General features: G+C 37.5%; 1 protein-coding gene across 1 annotated transcript in view; it reads right to left on the bottom strand.

The window, feature by feature from the left end:
- LOC118763527 overlaps positions 1-21,759 on the bottom strand; it is a 43,745-nt gene extending 21,986 nt beyond the window's left edge. The window contains exons 1-3 of the mRNA XM_036503124.1: positions 21,660-21,759; positions 13,834-13,910; positions 935-1,237 (exon numbers count right to left, since the gene is read on the bottom strand). Of these exons, the coding sequence (XP_036359017.1) occupies positions 935-1,237; positions 13,834-13,891 (361 nt within the window). The 5' untranslated portion in view covers positions 13,892-13,910; positions 21,660-21,759. The remainder of the gene's footprint in view (positions 1-934; positions 1,238-13,833; positions 13,911-21,659) is intronic.
- Between the last annotated feature and the right edge of the window lie 636 nt (positions 21,760-22,395).

Below are 22,395 nucleotides of genomic sequence, written 5' to 3'. Positions count from 1 at the left end.
ACATAGGTACTTAGACAGTGAACTGTAATCTGGGTAGAGTAACTGTAGATTCTTCACAAGTTCGGCGTAGATATTTTTCTTTTTCGCTGATATTTATGTTAACATCCGCGACACAGCTGATTTCCACAATGTATGTATGTATGTATGTATGTATGTATGTATGTATGTATGTATGTATGTATGTATGTATGTATGTATGTGAAGGCGCGTGGCTTAGTGGTTAGGGCATTTGGCTCACGATTGTAAGGTCGTGAGTTCGATTCCCGGTGACGTGTTGTGTCCTTGAGCAAGACACTTTATTTCACGTTGGTCCAGTCCACTCAGCTGACAAAAATGAGTAGTACCTGTATTTGAAAGGACCGACCTTGTCACAATATGTGTCACGCTGAATCTCCCTGAGAACTACGTTAGGGGTACACATGTCTGTGGATTGCTCAGTTACGAGTAGGCAGTTCCGTTGATCGTATCAGCTGGGACCCTCGTCGTCGTAACCGACGGAGTGCTCCTATGTATGTGTGTATAGGTTGAAACGCATAAAAAGTAAAATATTATGTGTGAGTGTGTGTGCACGTGTATACGTTTATTATTTGTGTATGCGTGTATGAGTGTACTTATGCGTGTGTGTACGTATATGCACGTATCTATCTATCTATCTATCTATCTATCTATCTATCTATCTATCTATCTATCTATCTATCTATCAGTGTAGGTATGTGTGTGTTGTTTCTCTATTTCAATATCTCGACCCATTGGGAATTGACGCTTTCATAACAGTTCGAGACATAGCTGAGTATGTCATATGTTGCTTCCCAGAAACTACCTCACGAAACACAGCTCACACACTTCACTTATAAACTACTTGGGACACTCGACACACCTTCACCTCACTACAAGTAAGTGAAAAGAAATAAAACTTCTAAATAAGCATACTTACCATGCATTGGTTGTACTATAAATGATGTCGCGCTACATGAATTAGTGTAACAAAGAAAAGTCAGTCTCCTGTTTGCAAGGAGTGTCAATTTCAGAGTTGAAGACTTTTCCTCACAAGAAATACTATCGATCTTGAATGAATCGTCCTCAAGTGGTCTGGTGAAAGAACAATTACCCAATGTGAGCCCACTAACAACCCACTCACGTAGTTTTTCTCCATAGTAAAATTCATATACGATTTCTATTTGTTCATTAACTTTGGCAAAATATGTCCTGCTCTTAGTAGATATCGGATACGATTTCTCTGAAAAAGTAAAAAAAAAAAGACATAATAAAACTTATAACAAAGTTAAATAAATATCAAATAAATAAAAGCCAGTAAAATCGATCACTTACACAAATACAACAAAAGTGATACTTTTCGACCTTTCCTCGAGAACTGTGTTAATATAATGGCAGTCAACAGAACTCAAATGAAAATTCGAAACTATATCGCAGGTGAGGTCATCACTAGATTTACCCGATTAGAGATAATATTACACTCTTATTATTTACACTTTGCATTCTCTAGGTCTAAATTTTGCGGGAAGGATGTAGACGAATATACAGGGTGTCTCATAATGATAAAACATTCTATTTGTAACATTAATTATTTATTTGTTATAAACGTGCTTGTTCCAGTTCTAGTTACGTCTGCTTAAACTATGTCCCATCCCTATTTCACACCCTGTTTTTGATAGTATGGAATCAATTACTATGTTGCAGGAATGTATTTATCAAACTAATGTGAAATACAAAACTTGTTCCGGAATTTCAACTCTATAATAACAGACGACATTCGCTTAATAACTCAAATTGCTGGGGGAAAGAGAATTCAATATAAAATTCAGAAAGCTAGTATAGACAACCCCTCCACATGAGATGTCCACTGATCAAGGGAGATTATAAACTATCTGGCTGAGAGATGATATTAATCGTAATTCTTGATTATTACATGACATCGATCACGACAAAGATGTTTAAAATGGTGGAAGAGTGAAATGTAGACTTTTTTTAAAAACGTAGTATTTGGAAACAGTGCATAGCTGTGTTATTATTGACATCTGAATAAATACTCCTATGTAATAATTTTAAGTAATATCGTCAATGGATAGTGTGTAAATATAGTCATTAAATTCACTGCATTAATGTTAAGTCTACAGATAGAAGCTAGTGAATAGCTATGAACAGTAAACCATAGACTGGGACAATCCTATTTTTACTTATAGAAATATCAATGTCAGGCACTATCATTAAAATAGGGTATATGGATTCTTAGAAGCAATATAAATTGATGTAACATTTATGTGGGAGAAAGTCTGGACCAGATGTAGGTAAGAACAGTAACAATTTATAAAAGTCGAGATATACATAATGAAAACCATATAATTTCGATAACAGAACATTTAGTAATATGGCACAAGAACAATATCTGGTACTTATTTTATCAAACCCGAAAGGATGAAAGACAAAGTCGACATCAGCAGAATTTGGACTTAGAGCGTAAAAACGGTCGAAATGGCGTTAAGCATTTCGCCAGGTGTACTAACGATTCTGTCAGCTTGCAACCTTAGAACACCTCAATAATATTGAGTTATAACAAACAATGCAAACTGAAAGACATGGAAGGTCTTTTAAGGTGGGCAACCTAGAATGGAAGTCTATTTGTGCAAGTTCTATATAACAGTGAATATAATGATATATATAGGCGCAGAAGTGGCTGCGTGGTAAGTAGCTTGCTAACCAACCACATGGTTCCGAGTTCAGTCCCACTGCGTGGCATCTTGGGCAAGTGTCTTCTGCTATAGCCCCGGGCCGACCAATGCCTTGTGAGTGGATTTGGTAGACGGAAACTGAAAGAAGCCTGTTGTATATATGTTATATATGTGTATGTGTGTGTGTGTGTGTGTGTGTTTGTGTGTCTGTGTTTGTCCCCCTAGCATTGCTTGACAACCGATGCTGGTGTGTTTACGTCCCCGTTACTTAGCGGTTCGGCAAAAGAGACCGATAGAATAAGCACTGGGCTTACAAAGAATAAGTCCCGGGGTCGATTTGCTCGACTAAAAGGCGGTGCTTCAGCATGGCCGCAGTCAAATGACTGAAACAGGTAAAAGAGAAAGAGAAAGAGATCCAATTCTAAAGATGTTTTTGTTGCTTGTTCCTTCTCGAGCCATACCTGGCTCATAAGGGCCGGTTTCCCGGTTTCTTGGCGTATAGGTTCCCCACCTGGACGGAACGCTGGTCCGTCGCAGATGGGCTGCAAGATGCAGGAGGAAAGAGTGAGAGAAAGTTGTGGCGAAAGAGTCAGCAGAAGTTCACCATTACCCTCTGCAGGAGCCGCGTGGAGGTTAGATGTTTCGCTCATAAACACACACATTGCCCGATCTGAGATTCGAACCCGCGATCCTTCGACTGCGAGTCCGCTTCTCTAACCACTAGACCATGTGCCTCCAATTCTGAAGATGGTAAGATATGTCACCTCATCAGTATCGTTGGCGTTTCCTCACAAATAACCACTTATAAAATTTAGAGAAAATATTGTTACTTTTACAATAGAGAATATTTTCAGGATCAGATGTACTCAATTGATTCAAACGTGTATTTAACAGGTATTTATTTTATGAGAGATAAAGTCGACCTACGCAAAAAGGAAAATACTTTTCAGAGCTCCACCGAATCAAGTATTACCTGATAATTAATAACAATAGTAACAGCCCCCTCTAATATAGGCAGAAGACCTGAAATTGGGGGGAGGGCTAATCGATTACATCGACCCCAGTACTCAGCTGGTACTTATTTTATCGACCCCAAACGGATGATAGGCAAAGTCAACCTCGGCAATATTTTAACTCAGAGCATAAAGGCATACGAAATATCGCTAAGCATTTTTCTAGCTCACCGCCTTAATCATAAGATAGATAATGATGATGATGATGATGACGATGATGATAATAATAATAATAATAATAATAATAATAATAATAATAATAATAATAATAATAATAATAAACGTTTCTCCTTCCTTCTCTGCTTAAATCTTAAATTTCTAGAACGTATTCATACACGGTCATATAGAAATCAGACTGCTACCATGCTGATCCTATTCTTAAAAGCACATGTATTTCCTCCTTCTCTCTATCTCTCTAGCTCTTTACTCTCACTCTCTCTTTCCTTCTCTTTCTCTTTCATTCTCTCTCTCTCTCTCTCTCTCTCTCTCATTCTGTCCCTATCACATTCTCCAATAAGTGTGAAAATTACCTGTTGACATCGTAAAACACATCAGCCGAAATCCCAAAGTCACAGGCCAATTCAAATAGTAAGCTAGGTTTTCGTTAGATTCAGATTAAATTAAAAAGTTTCTCCTTCCTTCTCTGCTTCATCTTAAATTTCTAAAACGTACACTTTATTCATACACAGTCGTGTGGAAATCAGCTCTTTAAAACACCAGACTGTTTCACTTCTTCCTCGAGCACTTGCCACCCACCACCAGGCCAATTCACCACCCTATGCATCTCGCCATCTACCTAAAAAACACTGACTTCTCCACCCACCTGCTTGTTACCAGCTGCCTATCCAACCTTGTAAGGCAAATACTTAACATTCATCTAATATAATAATAATAATAATAATAATAATAATAATAATAATAATAATAATAATAATAATAATAATAATAATAATAAACTTTAGTAAACTTCCCTCCAGCTGCCCCTTTTTTGCAGCTGTCGAACCGTCGGAGACTTAAACCGGCCAACCGAAAGAGCTTGCTTTGTGAGGAGGGTGCCTTTTGCTATTTGATCACCATGCGGGTTGAAATACAAGACCTGTCTAAGGACAGATGGACTCTGAGAGTGAAGAGCCATCCAAATAACAGCTGCGGAGCACCGAATACTGAGTTTAGTGTCCAGCGCAGGAAGGCTCACTAAAACTTGAGTCTTTTTAGACAAAAACCCCTTTAGAGATGGTGTCTCGAGAAAAATACTGGTTGTTATAACACTTTATCAACACTTTATCAGCACTGCATGAGAGTAATGAGTAATAGAATTAAGACAAACAACGGTGTAAATGAGGACGGAACGACAGGTGACGTACTTTCGCCCGGCAGGTGTCCTGTGGATGAGTAGCACAGGCCCGTTCGTCATTATACGGCTGCTAGAACCAAATGGACTAAGATGATGGATATAGACCTACTGATAATGAAAGGAGATTCATAAGATGATATAGAAAGATGATGCATAACATATGGATGGAGAAGCAGGGCTCAGATATTACTGATCAGAATCTCTGTGACCAGGTAAGAGCAATAAGGAAGAAAAGATGGCTAACTGTACTAGAGCTCGGTGAGATTAGGAGGAGGGTGATGACTGAGAAAATGAGGAACGATGCAGAAATAGATAGAGTGACGAGGCTGCACTTAAGAAATACAGTGTCTCAAGCCCTGAGTATAGAGAAGGACTGAGTAATGAAGATAAAAGAATGATCGAAGACATTACTAGTATCATTGAGGATATGGAAATAAATGGATTCGGGAAAGTAGATAGAAATTTTCTCAGGGGGTGAACCCAGAAAAAACATCAAGACAAATATATAACTGGAACGAATAGATTGATTAAAGTCTGCATACAGGAAATAAAGTAGCCCTTGAACCAAACCGTAAATGTGGGAATTAAGAAAAAGAAAATTGGGGAATAATATTTCAAGATCGCCTGTCACCATTGCTGTTTGTGATTTGTATGATACCCCTCCCATAAATACTACGGAAAGTGACGTTGGGGCACACCTTGAAAAGTGGTATCATCTATTATATATGGATGATTGAAAGATCTTTGGAAAGACCGAACGTGAAATAAATGGCCTAGTTTCAACAGTGAAGATATTCGTAAGGATATCGAAATGGAATTTGGAACTAAAAAATGTGGTATTCTTATAATATAAAGAGGTAAAGTAGTGTCGTCTGATGGTGTAGAGCTATACAACGGCGAGACTAATGGATATAAATATCTGGGGATTTTAGAGTATGACAAAACCAAGGAAAGTGAAATGAAAGAAAGCTTTAGGCGAGAATATCTCAAAAGAACCAAATTAATTATGGGAAGTAAACTTAATGGAAACAACAAAATCAGAGCAATTAACACATGGGCTGTTTCCTTAATGCGATACGGCGCAGGTGTTGTTAGGTGGACTGAGAACGAGCTTGAGGAAATGAAAAGGAAAACTAGAAAAGCGATGACAATTGGTAAAGAACTACACCCCAGAAGTGATACTGACAGACTGTATGTGCTTAGAAACAGGGATGGGGAGAGGTCTCATAGGATGCAAGATCTGTGTTGTCAACGAGAAGAACAATCTGGGATAGTACATCAAACAACATAGGGAATCCTTGCTTGCTGCTGTTAGAATTAATATAATATATCACCTACCGAAAATGTGATGCACCTACAAACATTTAAGAAACAAGATAAAGAAGAAAGAGTAAACAACCGGAAAATGAAACCACTGCATGGAGAATACTTCAGAGAAATCGAAAGAAAAGATAGGATCAACACTGGAGATGGCTATGAAAAAGTGATCTGAAAGGATGCACTGAGGCATTGATATGCAGCGCTCAGGAACAAACTCTGAGAACTGACTACACAAAGTTCGAAATAGATAAGAGCAGCGAATCGTCTCTTTGTGGGATGTGTGTAGCAGCAGAAACGAAACAATCTCACATATTGTGAGTGAGTGCAGCAAGCTGGCTCAAAAGCACTACAAAAGGAGGTACGATAACGTGGCTATGTTCATCCACTGAAGGCTGTGGGAAATGTACGGCCTGAACAGAGCACGGAAATGGTACGAATATGAACCAGAAAGAGTCACCGAGAACAAGGAAATAAGATATTGTGGGATTTTACAATCCAATGTGATTCCCCAATCGAGGTTCGGAAACTAGATATTGTTGTGGTAGATAAAGGAAAAAAGGAAACCATGATCATAGATATTGCAATACCTGGAGTGACAAAGAGCAAGAAAAGATTGAAAAGAACAGACTACTAAAAGACGAAGTTGCAAGAATGTGGACTATGAGGAGGGTGTCTGTCATTCCAGTACTTTTGGGGGAACTCAGAGAACTAACAACCAATTTCGAGAAATATGTCAAAGAAATCGGAATTGACACGAGAGCAGAACAGGCTCCCAAAACTGCTCTGCTGGAGACAGCTAGGATTTTAAGATTGGTACTTGGATGTTGAATGTCTCTCACGATAATTAACAACACAACCAAGTATCAAAGCTTAAAATGTGCGGAAATAGACTCTGTGAGACCTCTGCTGTCTGCTCCCACAGAATCCACCAGACCAAACAAGACCGAGCGTTCTTAGAAATAAAACAATAATGATGATGATGATAGCGATGATGATGATGATGATGACGATGATGGTGGTGGTCTTTTTGGTGGTCTTGGTGTTGGTAGTGGTGTTGTTGGTGGTGGTGGTGATGGTGATGGTGGCGGTGGTGGTGATAATGGTAATAATAAGTTGAAGAGGAGAAATAAAATGTAGAAACAAAACTGTCAACGCTGGAGTGGTGAACGGGTTAGAGCGCCTTTCACTTGTAAAGTGCCCTAATAGCCTGCGCAAACCTCTGACAGTCAAGCCCAAGTCGTCGCCGAACTAACAAGAGAAAGGAGCGAAAAGGAGAATGTCTGGCGCCTTCAAGTAAGAAGTGCTCTGGGTAGGTCGAGCTCGTTAGTTTTGGATGGCAATCAGTCTAGGAGAAGGGCCACTCTGACTTTAAAACCAGTGAAAGTATCTCTCAACTTGGTGGGCAACCTTGCTAGGAATAGTGTTCCGATGAAAATACCGGTTGGTGGAAGCGTAAAAATGCACTTCATTTGCGAGTGAAAATGTCAAGCAAAATAGCCGACGATAACAGTGTGAACGGGACTAGTGCCAATGGTGAAGGTGCCACACCCGGCAGGTGTCTCATTGTGCAGTAAGGTGAGCCTGGTCGTAATGCGGCCACACCTAGCCGTGCTGAAAAACAAAAGTAGAGTAAACAAGTAAGCATGATGGTTATTGGAGCATTCCAGTAGGTGCAAATGGCATGCCATGCCATTCAGAGGATAGAGATAACAAATGCACAGAGAATGGAAGGGGATTGATTGAAATGAAATGGGATCAAGCAAAACCAATACGAAGGAACAGATTTGGAGTTAGAAGCTATCAAAAGGAAGATATCAGGAAATGCTGAGCATATGATAAAAACAAAGTGACATAATGAAATACATGGACAATCGCTTACAAGAATTTACTGCTGTGAGTTGTGAAAGAATCGATATCAAAGATCATTGAAACGATGAAGAACAATTGCTAATAAGCAGGGTTTTGGATCTATTAAATGCAGATCAGAAATAATTTATGTATGATTTTAAGAAGGCTGACCAATAGAGATCAAATTAATAAACAAGCAGAGTCAATTTATTGAAACATATTGACATAAAGAACATCTCACAAACTAATAAACAAATCAAGGTTGTGAGTAGGACCGTTGCAGAAAGGATGGGATTAAAGAATAATGAACACAGAACATAAACGGAAAGAAAAGGGAACTTTGGTGGAAAAAAAGAATATCGGAAGATATAAGCCCCACTGAACAGTGTGGTGTCAATACTTGACAGGAAAAGAGGAGAATTGAAGAATGATAGCAAATTTGAAAAATGTAGAAGAACTGAAACAGCGCATACTTGCAAAAGAAGCAAAGCTAACTAGGTGTGAGCAACGGAATAAACAATACCGGCAAAACCGATTGTTTAGAATCGACCAAAAAAGATTTTATCAAGAAATTAATGATGATTTAGCATACGAAATATTAGTTCCTGATACAGATGAAAGAGGACAGTTTTGAGGTATGATATGGAGTAAGCAAGCTCAACACAATTCTGGAGCTGAACGGCTCTGTAGCCTGAAGCAAACAGCTTCTTATCCTCAGCAAGGAGCTATTCTCTTAACCGAGGGCAGTATCAAAACTATGAGCACAAAGATGAGAAATTGGAGCAACAGATCCCAATAACGTACAGGGATTTTAGATGAAACAGTTCGGTAGGTGCCATAAATTGATTGGAGAGTAATTTAACGCATTGATTGGTGGAGCAGAAGAAATTCCAGGGTGGTTGACCACAGGACGAACAGTGTTGTGCTTGAAAGGTGTATATATAAAAAAATACTGACAACAATTGCAGGCCAATTTCTTGCCTTCCATTAATGTGGAAGTTACTGTCAGAAGGGATTACTGAAGAAATGTAGAAACTTCTTGATATCATTTTACCAATAGTGCAATAAGGTTGTAAGGGAAGATGCATAGGTACCAGAAACCAATTATGGGTAATCAATAACAAATAGAGACAATACCAAATAGATAATTACCAAACAGAGAAATGATGAAACAAATTGAAAAGGAAGGCTATAAGTACCTTGGCATATCAGAGTTCAATGAAATCATGGAGAAGGGAATGATAGAACAGCTGAGAAGAGAATATTTCCGAAGATTAAGATTACTGTTGCGCTCAAAATTGACTGGATGAAATAAAATCCAAGCTGTAGATATATGGGTGATAGCATCCCTTCGGTATGGAACTGGAATCATAAACTGACAAAAAAGAACTGATTAGTAGGGATACAAAGACACGGAAACTATTGACAGTGCAGGGAGCATTCCATCCCAAGAGTTACACTGATAGGTTGCAGAAAAGTGTGGGAGAGGTTTGATCAGTTGGCTGGATGGTGGTGAAACAGAGGAAAACAGCTTAGGGTTGTATCGAAAAATTGCCGCGGTACTATTGCAGATACATGTGAAGAAGACCGGCATCATCAAAATTGATAATTATGTTAAGAAAGGGAAATTTAAAGAGAAAAAGAACACAAAAGAGAAACGGCATGGAAAGAGAAAAAGAATGTGCGATCGCGTGGCATGCAATGACATGGCGTAACCATCAGATCGGACATCGGAATCTTAACATTGTTATAGTGAAAGGAAAAGAACAATCATGCCTGATAATCGACATACCATGTCCTGGTAACAACAGTATCGAAGAGAAAGAATAAAAAGCGAACAACTATGAAACGCAGATTGTGGGCAATGAAGAGAGTAGACATGATACCAATAGTGATCAAAGAGGAATGTGTCTATTCTCAATCATTTCGGCCTCACTCACCACGCAATCTCTTTTGACATAGTCACTGCTTTATTAAAGGAAGGTGGTAGGAGGAGCTTTACGATGCATTCAGACGATATCCGGATCAGTCCTACACGTAGCAGCAAATGTTCGACGTTACTCCACAAGTCCGCAATGCTCGGACGTAGCACGAGTACGTGAAGCAATATTTCAGCGTTCTCTGCACATTTCGGGTAGTTCTGCCTAACGACACGTTTGTGCCTGTGGAGTTTCTTTTGAACCGGTAATGGGAAAAATGGAAAACGATATATTTGAAAAGATTAGACCTCATACCGAAGAACAAACGTAATTCAAAGAATTCTTACTAAATATAAGAAATACGTGAGCGGTCACCATCGTGTTTTATATTGCTAGAATAATGAATGAATTAGACGAAAGATAAAAATAGGTTCATGAGACAGATAAACGAGAAAAACTTAAACTGTGTTTGGGTTGTTTCATTCAATGGCAGATGTCAGTCTTTTATACATGAAATGGGAGAACTGAGCAAGAGGATTCACTTCCATTTCCGATCGTTATGATAGAGAACGAAGGTCAGTAAAGTGTCTCTCTGCAAAAAGTGATGATGAATGACTTAAATATGCTGTAATTGTCCTTTCTCCCTTAGGCAGTAAGCCTGAAATTTTTGAGGAGAGTGCTGGTCGATTATATTGAGCCCAGTGCTCAACTGGTACTCTCAACCCCGAAAGTGAAAGGCAAAGTCGGCCCCGGCGAAATTTCAATTTGATTGTAAAAGTGGATGATATGCTGCTAAGCATTTTGTCCGGGGCGCCAACAATTCTGCCAGTTCACCGCCTTAAATATGCTGTTATAATAGAAGCAGGACTTACTTATGTCGATTCTAATAAACAGGGTTTTAGATTTATCAAATGCAGAACGGAAAGAATTTATGTATGATTTTAAGAAGGCTGACCAATGGCGATCAAATTAATAAACAAGCAGAGTCAATTAACTGAAGCATATTGACATAAAGAACATCTCACAAACTAATAAACAAATCAAGGTTGTGAGTAGGACCGTTGCAGAAAGGATGGGATTAAAGAATAATGAACACAGAACATAAACGGAAAGAAAAGGGAACTTTGGTGGAAAAAGAGAATATCGGAAGATATAAGCCCCACTGAACAGTGTGGTGTCAATACTTGACAGGAAAAGATGAGGAGAATTGAAGAAATACAAAACAGGATATTTTGTTGAAGATAAATTACATGAGAAGAAATACCTAACGTAAACAATTCCAGAAAGGCAGCAAGAATGCAAAAAAAACAAAACATCATGGGAGTGGCTCCGCGTTGAATACTAAAACAAGAAAAAAAAAGGAAAGAGCTCCTGAAGTTCAAGTTCAAAACATTAAGCTAGGATATTTATTTGACAACATCCAGCCGTAGATCACTGGAGTACGACGCAGTTCTCCGGAACATCCAATCCATGTCAGCATGGATGATGGCAGTTAAAAATTGAGGAGGAACATGAAGCGGTGGGAGGATGAGGATTATGATAAGGATGATGAGTCTCAAAGAAGAAATGTAGCCATCGAATTGAAAATATTGTGTATATTAAAGAAGGTTAGAAAATGATAGTTCAATAAGCATACAAGCGCTGACATTTTAAAAGTAATCTCCATTTACGCTGGTCACTTTGTAAAAATATGGATACCACAATTCAGAATGGGGATACAATCATGTACTGAAATACTACACTTCAGACAAGGGGTGAAATCGTGTACCTCGTTTTCGGTGCATTATTATACCACTGAAGATTGGTAGAATCATTAGAATTGAGTATACTGAAGTCGAGCCAGTGTATGTTACCAAATAAATAGTTATCATCGTCTTAGATTTGATCTTATTACAGATAGAATTTATATACATAGTGGGTTACTCCTTGTAACCTTAGGTGCCCGCATGATTCCAACAAGTGCTTAAACCCTTCTGATAATCTTTCCAGTTCCAAGAGGCAAACCTGTAGACATTCTATTTCAATTTCCTTTATACATTTGTCTTATTTTATCACTCAAACTTCCTAATGCACTAATTTTCACAGGTACAATCATTACAGATTTCATATTCCAATTCTTTGCAATCTCAAATTTTAAGGGGCTGTCTTTTCCCAACTTTTCATCTACTTGCTTTACAATCCTAGCATGAAATGGACATGGTGGATCAATCCGTATGAGAATTCTACCTTTTTGTCTATTACTATAGTATCTGACTTGTTTATCTTCCATCCTCTTATTCGATTGAATAGGAAAATCCCACAAACTCTTCACGTTTCTGAATCAAGTACTCTTTCTTGTTTCTTTATTGCCCACAAGAGGCCAAACATAGAAGAGACAAACAAGGACAGACAAAGGGATTAAGTCGATTAGATCGACCCCAGTACGTAACTGGTACTTAATTTATCGACCCCGAAAGAATGAAAGGCAAGTCGACCTTGGCGGAATTTGAACTCAGAACGTAGCGGCAGACGAACTACCGCTAAGAATTTTGCCCGGCGTGCTAACGTTTCTGTCAGTTCGCCGCCTTCAAGTACTCTTTCTATTCGATGATTTTACCATGTACTTCCATTTTCGACAAAGCTCCCAGTGCAAAACTTTCACAACTTGATCATATCTACATTTCTTATATTCTTCCTGAGCCAACTTGAGTTATTCTGCAACAATGTATGCCATTGTTTCATTCCAAATCCCGCATACTTTACATTTTGCAGACCCATTCTCCAGACGCGTATATTTTTGTAAGCTCGGGATTTTGTTCCACATACATCCTCAGTTAATTTCCAAAACTGACCACACGAATTTTTCCCTTCAATCTGTTTAACATGCTCCCATTAATCTTATTCCATTCATGATCACCAGTTCTTTACTCACTCCCTTTCGTAAATTTTCTGTACTACTATGTAAATACTCAAGTAGGCTGTTTCGTTCTACCTGCATACACTCTTCCACACCAGTTAAACATCTTCCACACTGGTCTCCCTTCAAGTACAGCCAGTAAACATCAGCTTTCGGGTGGTGGGCTTCGTACATAACAACTTTCTAGTTTTTCTGTCAAGTTTCTGCGTTTCGTCTTTTGTCCAATCCACAATTCCAGTTTCATATCTGATAACTTGTACATATGATTCTACCAACTCGCCACCTTAGGACACATCCAGTATTAATATTATCTTTTGTGCGGAGGTGCAAAACAAAACTCCAGATTCATAGGAAATTTAATGAAATATTTGCTGTCTGACCTCTTCACTTAAGAAACCGTTTTAATGAACGAAATAAGCAGATGATGTCTATAACAGAATTTATCGTTATTATGATTTTTTTTTTTGAGTCATGCCTTTATCTTTATTTTTGTTAATCTCACGGTAAAATGGAGTATGTTCCATTTATAAATAAACATCTTTCTCACAATTCTGATTGGTTTAAGAAAACACTCTGAGTTCAAATACTAACAGACTCCCTAATCTGAAGTTAGAATTTTGACTTTCAGTCATCCCAATATACATTAACATAATATCCCTTCAGTAGATATGATCGAAGGAAAATTCAATCAAATTTAAAGTCAGTATTTTTATTAAAACATTAACATTGAGCTACTATATTGTGACTGAACGATATAGAAATATATCAAAACTAACAAAGAATGTTTACTACTTACTGATGAAAAAGCAGGAAAGTAACACCAAGAACAGCTGGTTCGAGAAAAACTGTGGCATTGTTACACAGCAAAGAGAACTACATATAAAAAAAAAGGATACAGTCGTATTAGTTATTCCTGCAGATAAATATCGGCTATATGTACGTATGTATATATATATATGTGTGCATGCGTGTTTGTTTATATATATATATATATATATATATATATATATATATATATATATATATATATATATATATATATATATATTTGCGCCCTTTTCAAGCCTAGCCAGGCTCATGGGCCCGGTTTCCCGGTTTCTATGTGTTCCCCCCAGCTGGAAGGGATGCCAGTCCATTACAGCGTTACTCAAGAAACAGGAAGAAAGAGAGAGAGAGAAAGTTGGGACGAAAGAGTACAACACGGCTATAATTTGCGGGCAAGGAAAGGGACCGGTTAAAACGCATTTCACAAATACAAGCTACAAGTAGAACAGGTAACATAAAGAAAGCTTTTCAAAAGTTCAGCATGTAGTAATTATCATTGCTGTAATCCAACTTCTAGCGATGGAAGGATGTAGTTCTTCAGGCCTCAATCATAACAATTGAATTAATCTGTCTTTTTGATATTTGCCTTAATATGCCTATTTAATATTTAAATTAATATTTACGCTTGTACATGTTTGTGCACGGTAATTCGTTGTTAATGCTCAAACAGGTAACTGCTTCCCTTATACAAAGTTGATATTTCTAGCTTGGTCCAATGTTCCCTTGTCTTTAGCTGGAAGTGAAATCAAGGATGGCCCATGATATTTTAAAAGGATTTTCACTGATTTTCTCTAGTCACCAAATATTATTAACCTGAACCTTCACACATTCTAGGGAAGTAGCCAGGTAATGTCCGCAAAGAGAACAGTTGGCTGGGTCCTAAATATAAGAACTTTCTGTAGATTCGGTGGAGATATTTATTTTACATTTAATGCGTTGCTCGTCCCAGCATTGGCAATTTTAATAGGTTATGTATTCAATATATTGTAGTACCTATGAGTTCTTAGAAAATATAAAGATACTTGCTTCAGGAACTTTTTCCCTGCATTTTTTCTTACATTTAAATTGGATAATTTTTCTTGTTCTACATTTGTTTTTCAGAGTATTTGGCACTTTTGTATCCGCTTCTTTCAAAATTTTATTTATAATCATTCGATACGCCACTGATTTCTGTTTAATGGTAATTAAGAATAAAACTCGCTGACAGGTGGCGGAGACGAACCCTGAAAATATATTTGGTTCTTGATTAGAATAACTGGATACAGTGCAACGACTTTTTATAGGTTTCGTGACACGAATAAAACAAACATGCTCTAAACTGAGAGTCACGTCAAACAAATCTCTCTATATATAAACGGCAGTTTGTCTGTGTGTGTCTGTGTGTCTGTTAGGTTGTACCCTCACCCTGACCACGGCTTTCAACCGATTCTGATGAAACTTGACACACACATAGCCCAATGTCATAATTCAAAACTAACGCAGCGAAAATTTTGAAAAGTTCCCCCAGTTCTGAAAAAATCGATAAATTCGACATGGGGTCGAGAATCAGAAACACAAACCACAGACTGTCTAGGGGACGCAACTCGACCTTTTTTACTCTCAAAAAAAAATTTACCATAATTTTTTTTCCATTTTTTTGCTATTTTTTGGCTATAACTCTCTAAAAATGCTTTATAGTTATTTCCCTTACAAACCCGAGCAACGCCGGGCGATACTGCGAGTTTTCATATAAAGAGGGATATGTATTAGGTATTTTAGGCCTAAATTCTTGAAGATGATGAGGTATTTTTCAAATTTGTACATACTACGGTCATTCATGTTCCCTGAAAAGGTAATTTCGAAGTATCGATATATGTTAGCGTTAATCTTCGTGTGGTAAGTAGTTTGCTCACCAGCCACATGGTTCTGGGTTCATTCCCACTGCGTGGTACCTTGGGCAAGTGTCTTCTACTATAGCCCTGGGCCGACCAAAGCCTTGTGAGTGGATTTGGTAGACGGAAATTGAAAGAAACCCGTCGTATATATATATATATATATATATATATATATATATATATATTATATATATAATGTATGTATGTGTGTGTATATGCTTGTGAGTCTTTGTCTCCCAACATAACTTGACAACCGATGCTGGTGTGTTTACGTCCCCGTTACTTAGCAGTTCGGCAAAAGAGACCGATAGAATAAGTACTAGGCTTCCAAAGAATAAGTCCTGGGGTTGATTTGCTCGACTAAAGGCGGTGCTCCAGCATGGCCGCAGTCAAATGACTGAAACAAATAAAAGAGTAAAAGAGATTACGTCTAGAATACACAAAACAATGGTTCATACATAGTTCAGCTCCGTCATGAAAACCCTAAGCCAATATTTTCTATCCTTAAAATGTTTTCATAAAAAGGAGGTATTTCCTTGTTTGTAGTAGCCATGTTTTGGTTTTAAGCAACATGGTGTCCATGACATTTTTTCAAACCAAACTTAAACTCTGTTTTTGCATTTAAGAATGTTAGCAAAATCTACTTTATGATCTTTAAATTGTAATTCATGGAGGATGAGAAGTTAAGAATCCTATTTTATCATCTCCCCAGTTTTGAATAATACCGTTGGTTCCTATGTTTATATTTTGCATGTGACAGAAAAAAGATTTTCTCTAAATATTTACGATGATATTAGATAATAGTCTGTTGTACATGCAGTTGTGTATGTTGAGTAGATTGTTGGTTTAGTCAAACGTAAATCACCTGTAACATTCCTCATCTCGGAATTTCATTGGAATACGCATGACTAGAGTGAATATGAACACTCGACGGGGAAGTTTATAATTTTACTTTTTATTGTAGTATCAATTTATCATCTCTGCATCATGATGAAGAAAAGAAAGATATTTTTCTCTCTGACAATTCTTTTATTTTTCGCCTGTTATCTACTATTCTTATCAATATTTTCCTCAGAGCACTTCCCTACATATTCTGAACACCGGGTAACTTATACGGTACTTCTTATCCAGTCAGGTCACTTATTCGGTACCTCAATTTAAGTACCTAGTATGAATGGATAAGAAGTACCTATATATACATATAGGTGTAGGAGTGGCTGTGTGGTAAGTAGCTTGCTTACCAACCACATAGTTCAGTCCCACTGCGTGGCACTTTGGGCAAGTGTCTTCTACTATGCCTCGGGCTGACCAAAGCCTTGTGAGTTGATTTGGTAGACGGAAACTGAAAGAAGCCCGTCGTATATATGTATATGTATATATATATATATATATATATATATATATATATATATATATATATATATATATATATGTGTGTGTGTGTGTGTGTTTGTGTGTGTGTGTTTGTCCCTCCCAACATCGCTTGGCAACCGATGCTGGTATGCTTACGTCCCCGTATATTTCATAGCTTGCGGTTCCGCTAGCTATGAAATATATGTAGCTCGGATCTTATCTACTCCATTCTGTAATTCTTGCATTCTTATTCGCACACCCGGCACCCCTGGTCGCCTACCGGGAAATATAAAAAGAACTTTTCCGTTTATCGTAGTTCAATACGAAAAAATCCACAACCTCCTGTCTCAATCAACTAATATTGTCCCTGAAAGTTATTTATATATTTACTACGGATTGCTTGAAGCTAACTTTCTTCCTACACCTCGATTCCTGGATATAACACACACACACACACACACACATATATATATATGTGTGTGTGTGTGTATGTATGTATATATATATATCTGTGTATATATATATATATATACATACATACATACATACATACATACATACATACATACATACATACATACATACATACACACACGCACACACACTCACACACACACACACACACACACACACACATATATATATATATATATATATATATATATATATATATATATATATATATATATATATATATATATATATACAGGCCTGGTCGCTTAGCCAGCAGGGTGGCGTCATTTGAAGGCTAAAACAATGTGAAGCGCATTGTGACCAACGATGTGTAGTAAACATCTGATAACATGGTCGGTAACGGTGATCACGGTGATATAATATATATATATATATACGCGCGCATATATGTATGTCACATTTATCGTAAATACATACATATACATACACATTCATACATACACTACATTACAAACCTACATAATATACATGCGAAATTTCTGTCTTTCGTTTATTTCTTTGATTGAGTCTCCTTGACCCTAGCCATGCTGGTGCACTGCCTCCACTGAACAAAACTCCCAAATATACTCCATATAATTTTGCATTGGGCGTGGCAGCACCTACCGATTCTCTGGAGTGTTAAAGAACTATCTTCCAGCCTGAAGCCTAGCATATGACTACAATTTCCAGCATTTATTGCTCTCCCGCGCTTATAGAGCTAACTGTCATTATTTTTCAACCTGCTGAAATCTACGGTCGACTCTTCAATGGAAAAAAAAAACAGAATCATAGTTGGAATTACTCCAGGTTTTTAGCATACAAAATTGCATGAGGCTGCCTGTGTATGTGTATATGTATGTGTTTGTGTGCGTAGGAGAGAGAGAGTGAGAGACAAGGGTGGGGAGAGGAAGAGAGGGAGACAAAGGAAGAGGGAGAAAGAGAAAGAGAGGGAGGGATTATATGATTTATATAATTTCTTGAAGTTGTAAAGTAGTTATTTATTTAAACATTTTGGGTACAAAATATCAAAAAGTTAATAATTAAAAAGCAATAACGATCACCAAAATATATACAGACGGACAAAACACACACACACACACACACACACACATTTATGTCTACATATATAGAGTACATATTTATATATACATGTGCATATGTATATGTATATACATACATAGACACACATATACACACACATATATACATTTATACATGAATACATACATATATGTATGTGTGCGTATATATGTGTGCATCTGTATATGTGTGTGTGTGTGTGTATGTTTAGACAGATAGATAGATAGATAGATACAAAACTAGTTTTGCACACCTATATGAATTGTTAATTCAAATAATACGTCATCTCCTCCGCCTACGTTAAATATAATTACTTATTTAGACAATGACATACTCTCATTAATAATGGGGCAATTTTCTTAGCTGATTGCCGTATGTACATAACAATCCAATCAAAGTTCAGTCAGATACTAACTGGCCACTAGCACTGCACTCTGACTGTTAAAAAATAATATTCTGACATGCTGTAAATATTTACCATACATAAGATGATGTAGTTTACGTCTATAAACTAAGAGAGCACCTGGCCACTAACGGGCATTTCAACTCTTTCAACGTTTAGCCAGATATACACGCAATGCGATGTAGAACATCACTTTACAAAAATACGGTGCTGTTTAAACATGTCATCTAAAGTAGATATGAATAAATATGTGCAGTAGAATTGATTTAATGTGTGAATTATTGCTTTAATAACGTTATAAGCCATTATTTGATGAATTTATTTAAAGAACATGGAAGTAGAAATTGCTTTCCATGATCATTAGTCGTGAAATATTTTCTTGAGAAATAATATGTCTGTTTGTTATAGACGAACGTATTCCACCCTACAGCGAATAGATTTCGATCAACTGTCTTATTCTGTTATGTGTTTAGATTAATACGAGAAACAAAATTAAGAATAACTTGGCATAATAACCATAGAGGTGTGTTATAGTTTAATGTGGGCAGTGAAAGCAAGAGTACTGCCAGAAATAGTCTGCTTTTGATAGCTAAGACACTAAAGTATTAATTAAAATGCGTTTCAATTTCTATATTTTAATTTAGATTTTAACATAGATTTCGAATACTGCAGATAAACATTGGCATTCATCTTTCTTACCTATTCATTTTAGCAATTATAGATTTGAGTTGACGTAACTGACTATTACCTTGATCTGCATCACAATATAATCAGAGATGTAAGGAATTAAGAAACTAAATTTTTTCACTCATTCACTCATTGGACTGCGGCCATAGAGGGGCACCACCTTGAAGCGTTTAGTCGAACAAATCTACCTCAGTATCTAAAGTTGCTCGATTTTACCGAACAACGAAGTTACGGGTGCGTAAACAAAGCAACGCCGTCTTGTGATGGTGGTGGTGGTGATGGTCAAACACAAGCACAACCATACACGCGCGCGCAGTTTCCGTCTATCGAATTCCCTTACAAGGCATTAGTCGACTCGGGGCTATAGTAGAAGACACCTGTCCAAGGTATCACTGAGTGGGATTTAGCCCGAAACCTTATGGTTACGAAGCGACCTTATTAACCATACAACCAAAGACTCATGCTAGTCTTGCAAATGATTAACTGTTATCAAAGAAAGTACATGTAGACAAACTCATAAATGTTCATAACATATTTTACAGCATTTTATATCAAACTAATATTAATCTAGAAATCTGTGACTGGCATGGCTGTGTGGTTAAGAAGATCTTCTTACAACCACGTGGTTTCGGAGTCAGTGTCTTCTATTATAGCCCCAGCCGTCCAATGACTTGTTAGTGGATTTAGTAGAAGGAAACTGTGCGGAAGCCTCTCGCATGTTTAAGTGTGCGTGTCTAAGTGCTTGCTACCCCTCACCATTTCACGACCCTTTTCATTTTGCTTACGTCCCCATAATATAGTAATTCGTCAAAAGCGACCCATAGAATAAGTACCGGAATCAAAAATAAATACTGGGCCTGATTTGTTCGACTAAAGTCTTCGAAGTTATGCCCTAGCGTGGCCGCAATCCAATGAAACAAGCAAATGATAAAAGATGTGTGTGTGTGTGTGTGTGTGTAGTTTATTGGCCTAGCTTTCACTGAAACGTCATACAACATATAACTATTTCTTTACTACCCACAAGGGGCTAAACACAGAGAGGACAAACAAGGACCGACATACGGATTAAGTCGATTATATCGACCCAAGTGCGTAACCGGTACTTATTTAATCGACCCCGAAAGGATGAAAGGCAAAGTCGACCTCAGCGGAATTTGAACTCAGAACGTAGCGGCAGACGAAATACCTTTTTCTTTACTACCCACAAGGGGCTAAACACAGAGAGGACAAACAAGGACCGACATACGGATTAAGTCGATTATATCGACCCAAGTGCGTAACTGGTACTTATTTAATCGACCCCCGAAAGGATGAAAGGCAAAGTCGACCTCGACGGAATTTGAACTCAGAACGTAGCGGCAAACGAAATACCTATTTCTATTACTTTATTACCCACAAGGGGCTAAACATAGAGGGGACAAACAAGGACCGACATACGGATTAAGTCGATTATATCGACCCAAGTGCGTAACTGGTACTTATTTAATCGACCCCGAAAGGATGAAAGGCAAAGTCGACCTCGGCGGAATTTGAACTCAGAACGTAGCGGCAGACGAAATACCGCTAAGCATTTTGCCCGGCGTGCTAACGTTTCTGCCAGCTCGCCGCCTTAACGTCATACAACATATACCGTGACATTTCGGTATTATAACATACTGAGAACGGAACACTCCATAACATTGTTGTATCTTATGTTTAATGTCTCTCACTATATTCAACTGCCCTAAACGTTATGTATGCATAAAATATAACATAGCAATACAAATACATTGATTGAATACACTTTCGTAGCTGCGTGTGTGAAATATGTGTACCGTTTAAAACATACAGTGTTCTCGTGTATTTTTTGAGAGATAGTTCGGTATTATGTTCAAATGTTAACGTTTCTTTAAATCCAATATCATTTATTTAAAACAGTTTGTTTTAATGAAATAAAGGTCGACTTACCCCAGTCCCTGCGGTCTTTAAACCATTTAAAATAACAAATATAATCAAACACAATAACACGACAAACAAATTAGACGCTTTGTTTGTAAAGAAGCGTTCATTAAGAACTTTTATTTGGTGCAGGCATAAGAGAACACGTTAGCGTGACGCAAGTGGAGCTGTATCATGTGACATCAATTTGTTTGACATTTAGTGTGTAACCAACGGAAATATATGGGTTCATCAACTCTAGCAGCATCAGTAAATATAATATAATATAATATAATATAATACAATTTATATGCATAACACTGAAGACATTTTGACATCACAGAAAAACACAGGTACAGCCACAATCTAATCGAATTCGAAATGTTTTATGAGAGACATTACATTTGCCAGTTGAATAAAAATCTGTCTAGCTGCAACTTTAATTTTAGTGAATTAACGGAAGAGTATACGAGCAATAATGATCGGGTCGTTTGAAAAACACGATAATTTAAATGTAGATATACAGTGCTGGAGTTCATGTATTGTGGGTACTGTGGTGTCTATTTACAGAATGATGGGTACAATGACTTGAATTACTTGATGTGAGACACAGATCATCGTTGACAGTAGGTATGTATTGGCTCTTGGACAGCTGTTTATTATTCTAGTGATTTCCCAATTTGCAGCATTCACTTGATCAATAAAGCGGAGGAAATGTAAGACTGTCAACTGGGAAGATAGGCAAGTAGATTGATTTCAATTTCAT

The sequence above is a fragment of the Octopus sinensis genome, linkage group LG5 (genome assembly GCF_006345805.1).
Source record: "Octopus sinensis linkage group LG5, ASM634580v1, whole genome shotgun sequence".
NCBI classification, from domain to species: domain Eukaryota; kingdom Metazoa; phylum Mollusca; class Cephalopoda; order Octopoda; family Octopodidae; genus Octopus; species Octopus sinensis.
This window is presented reverse-complemented; position numbering and strand designations above follow the sequence as displayed.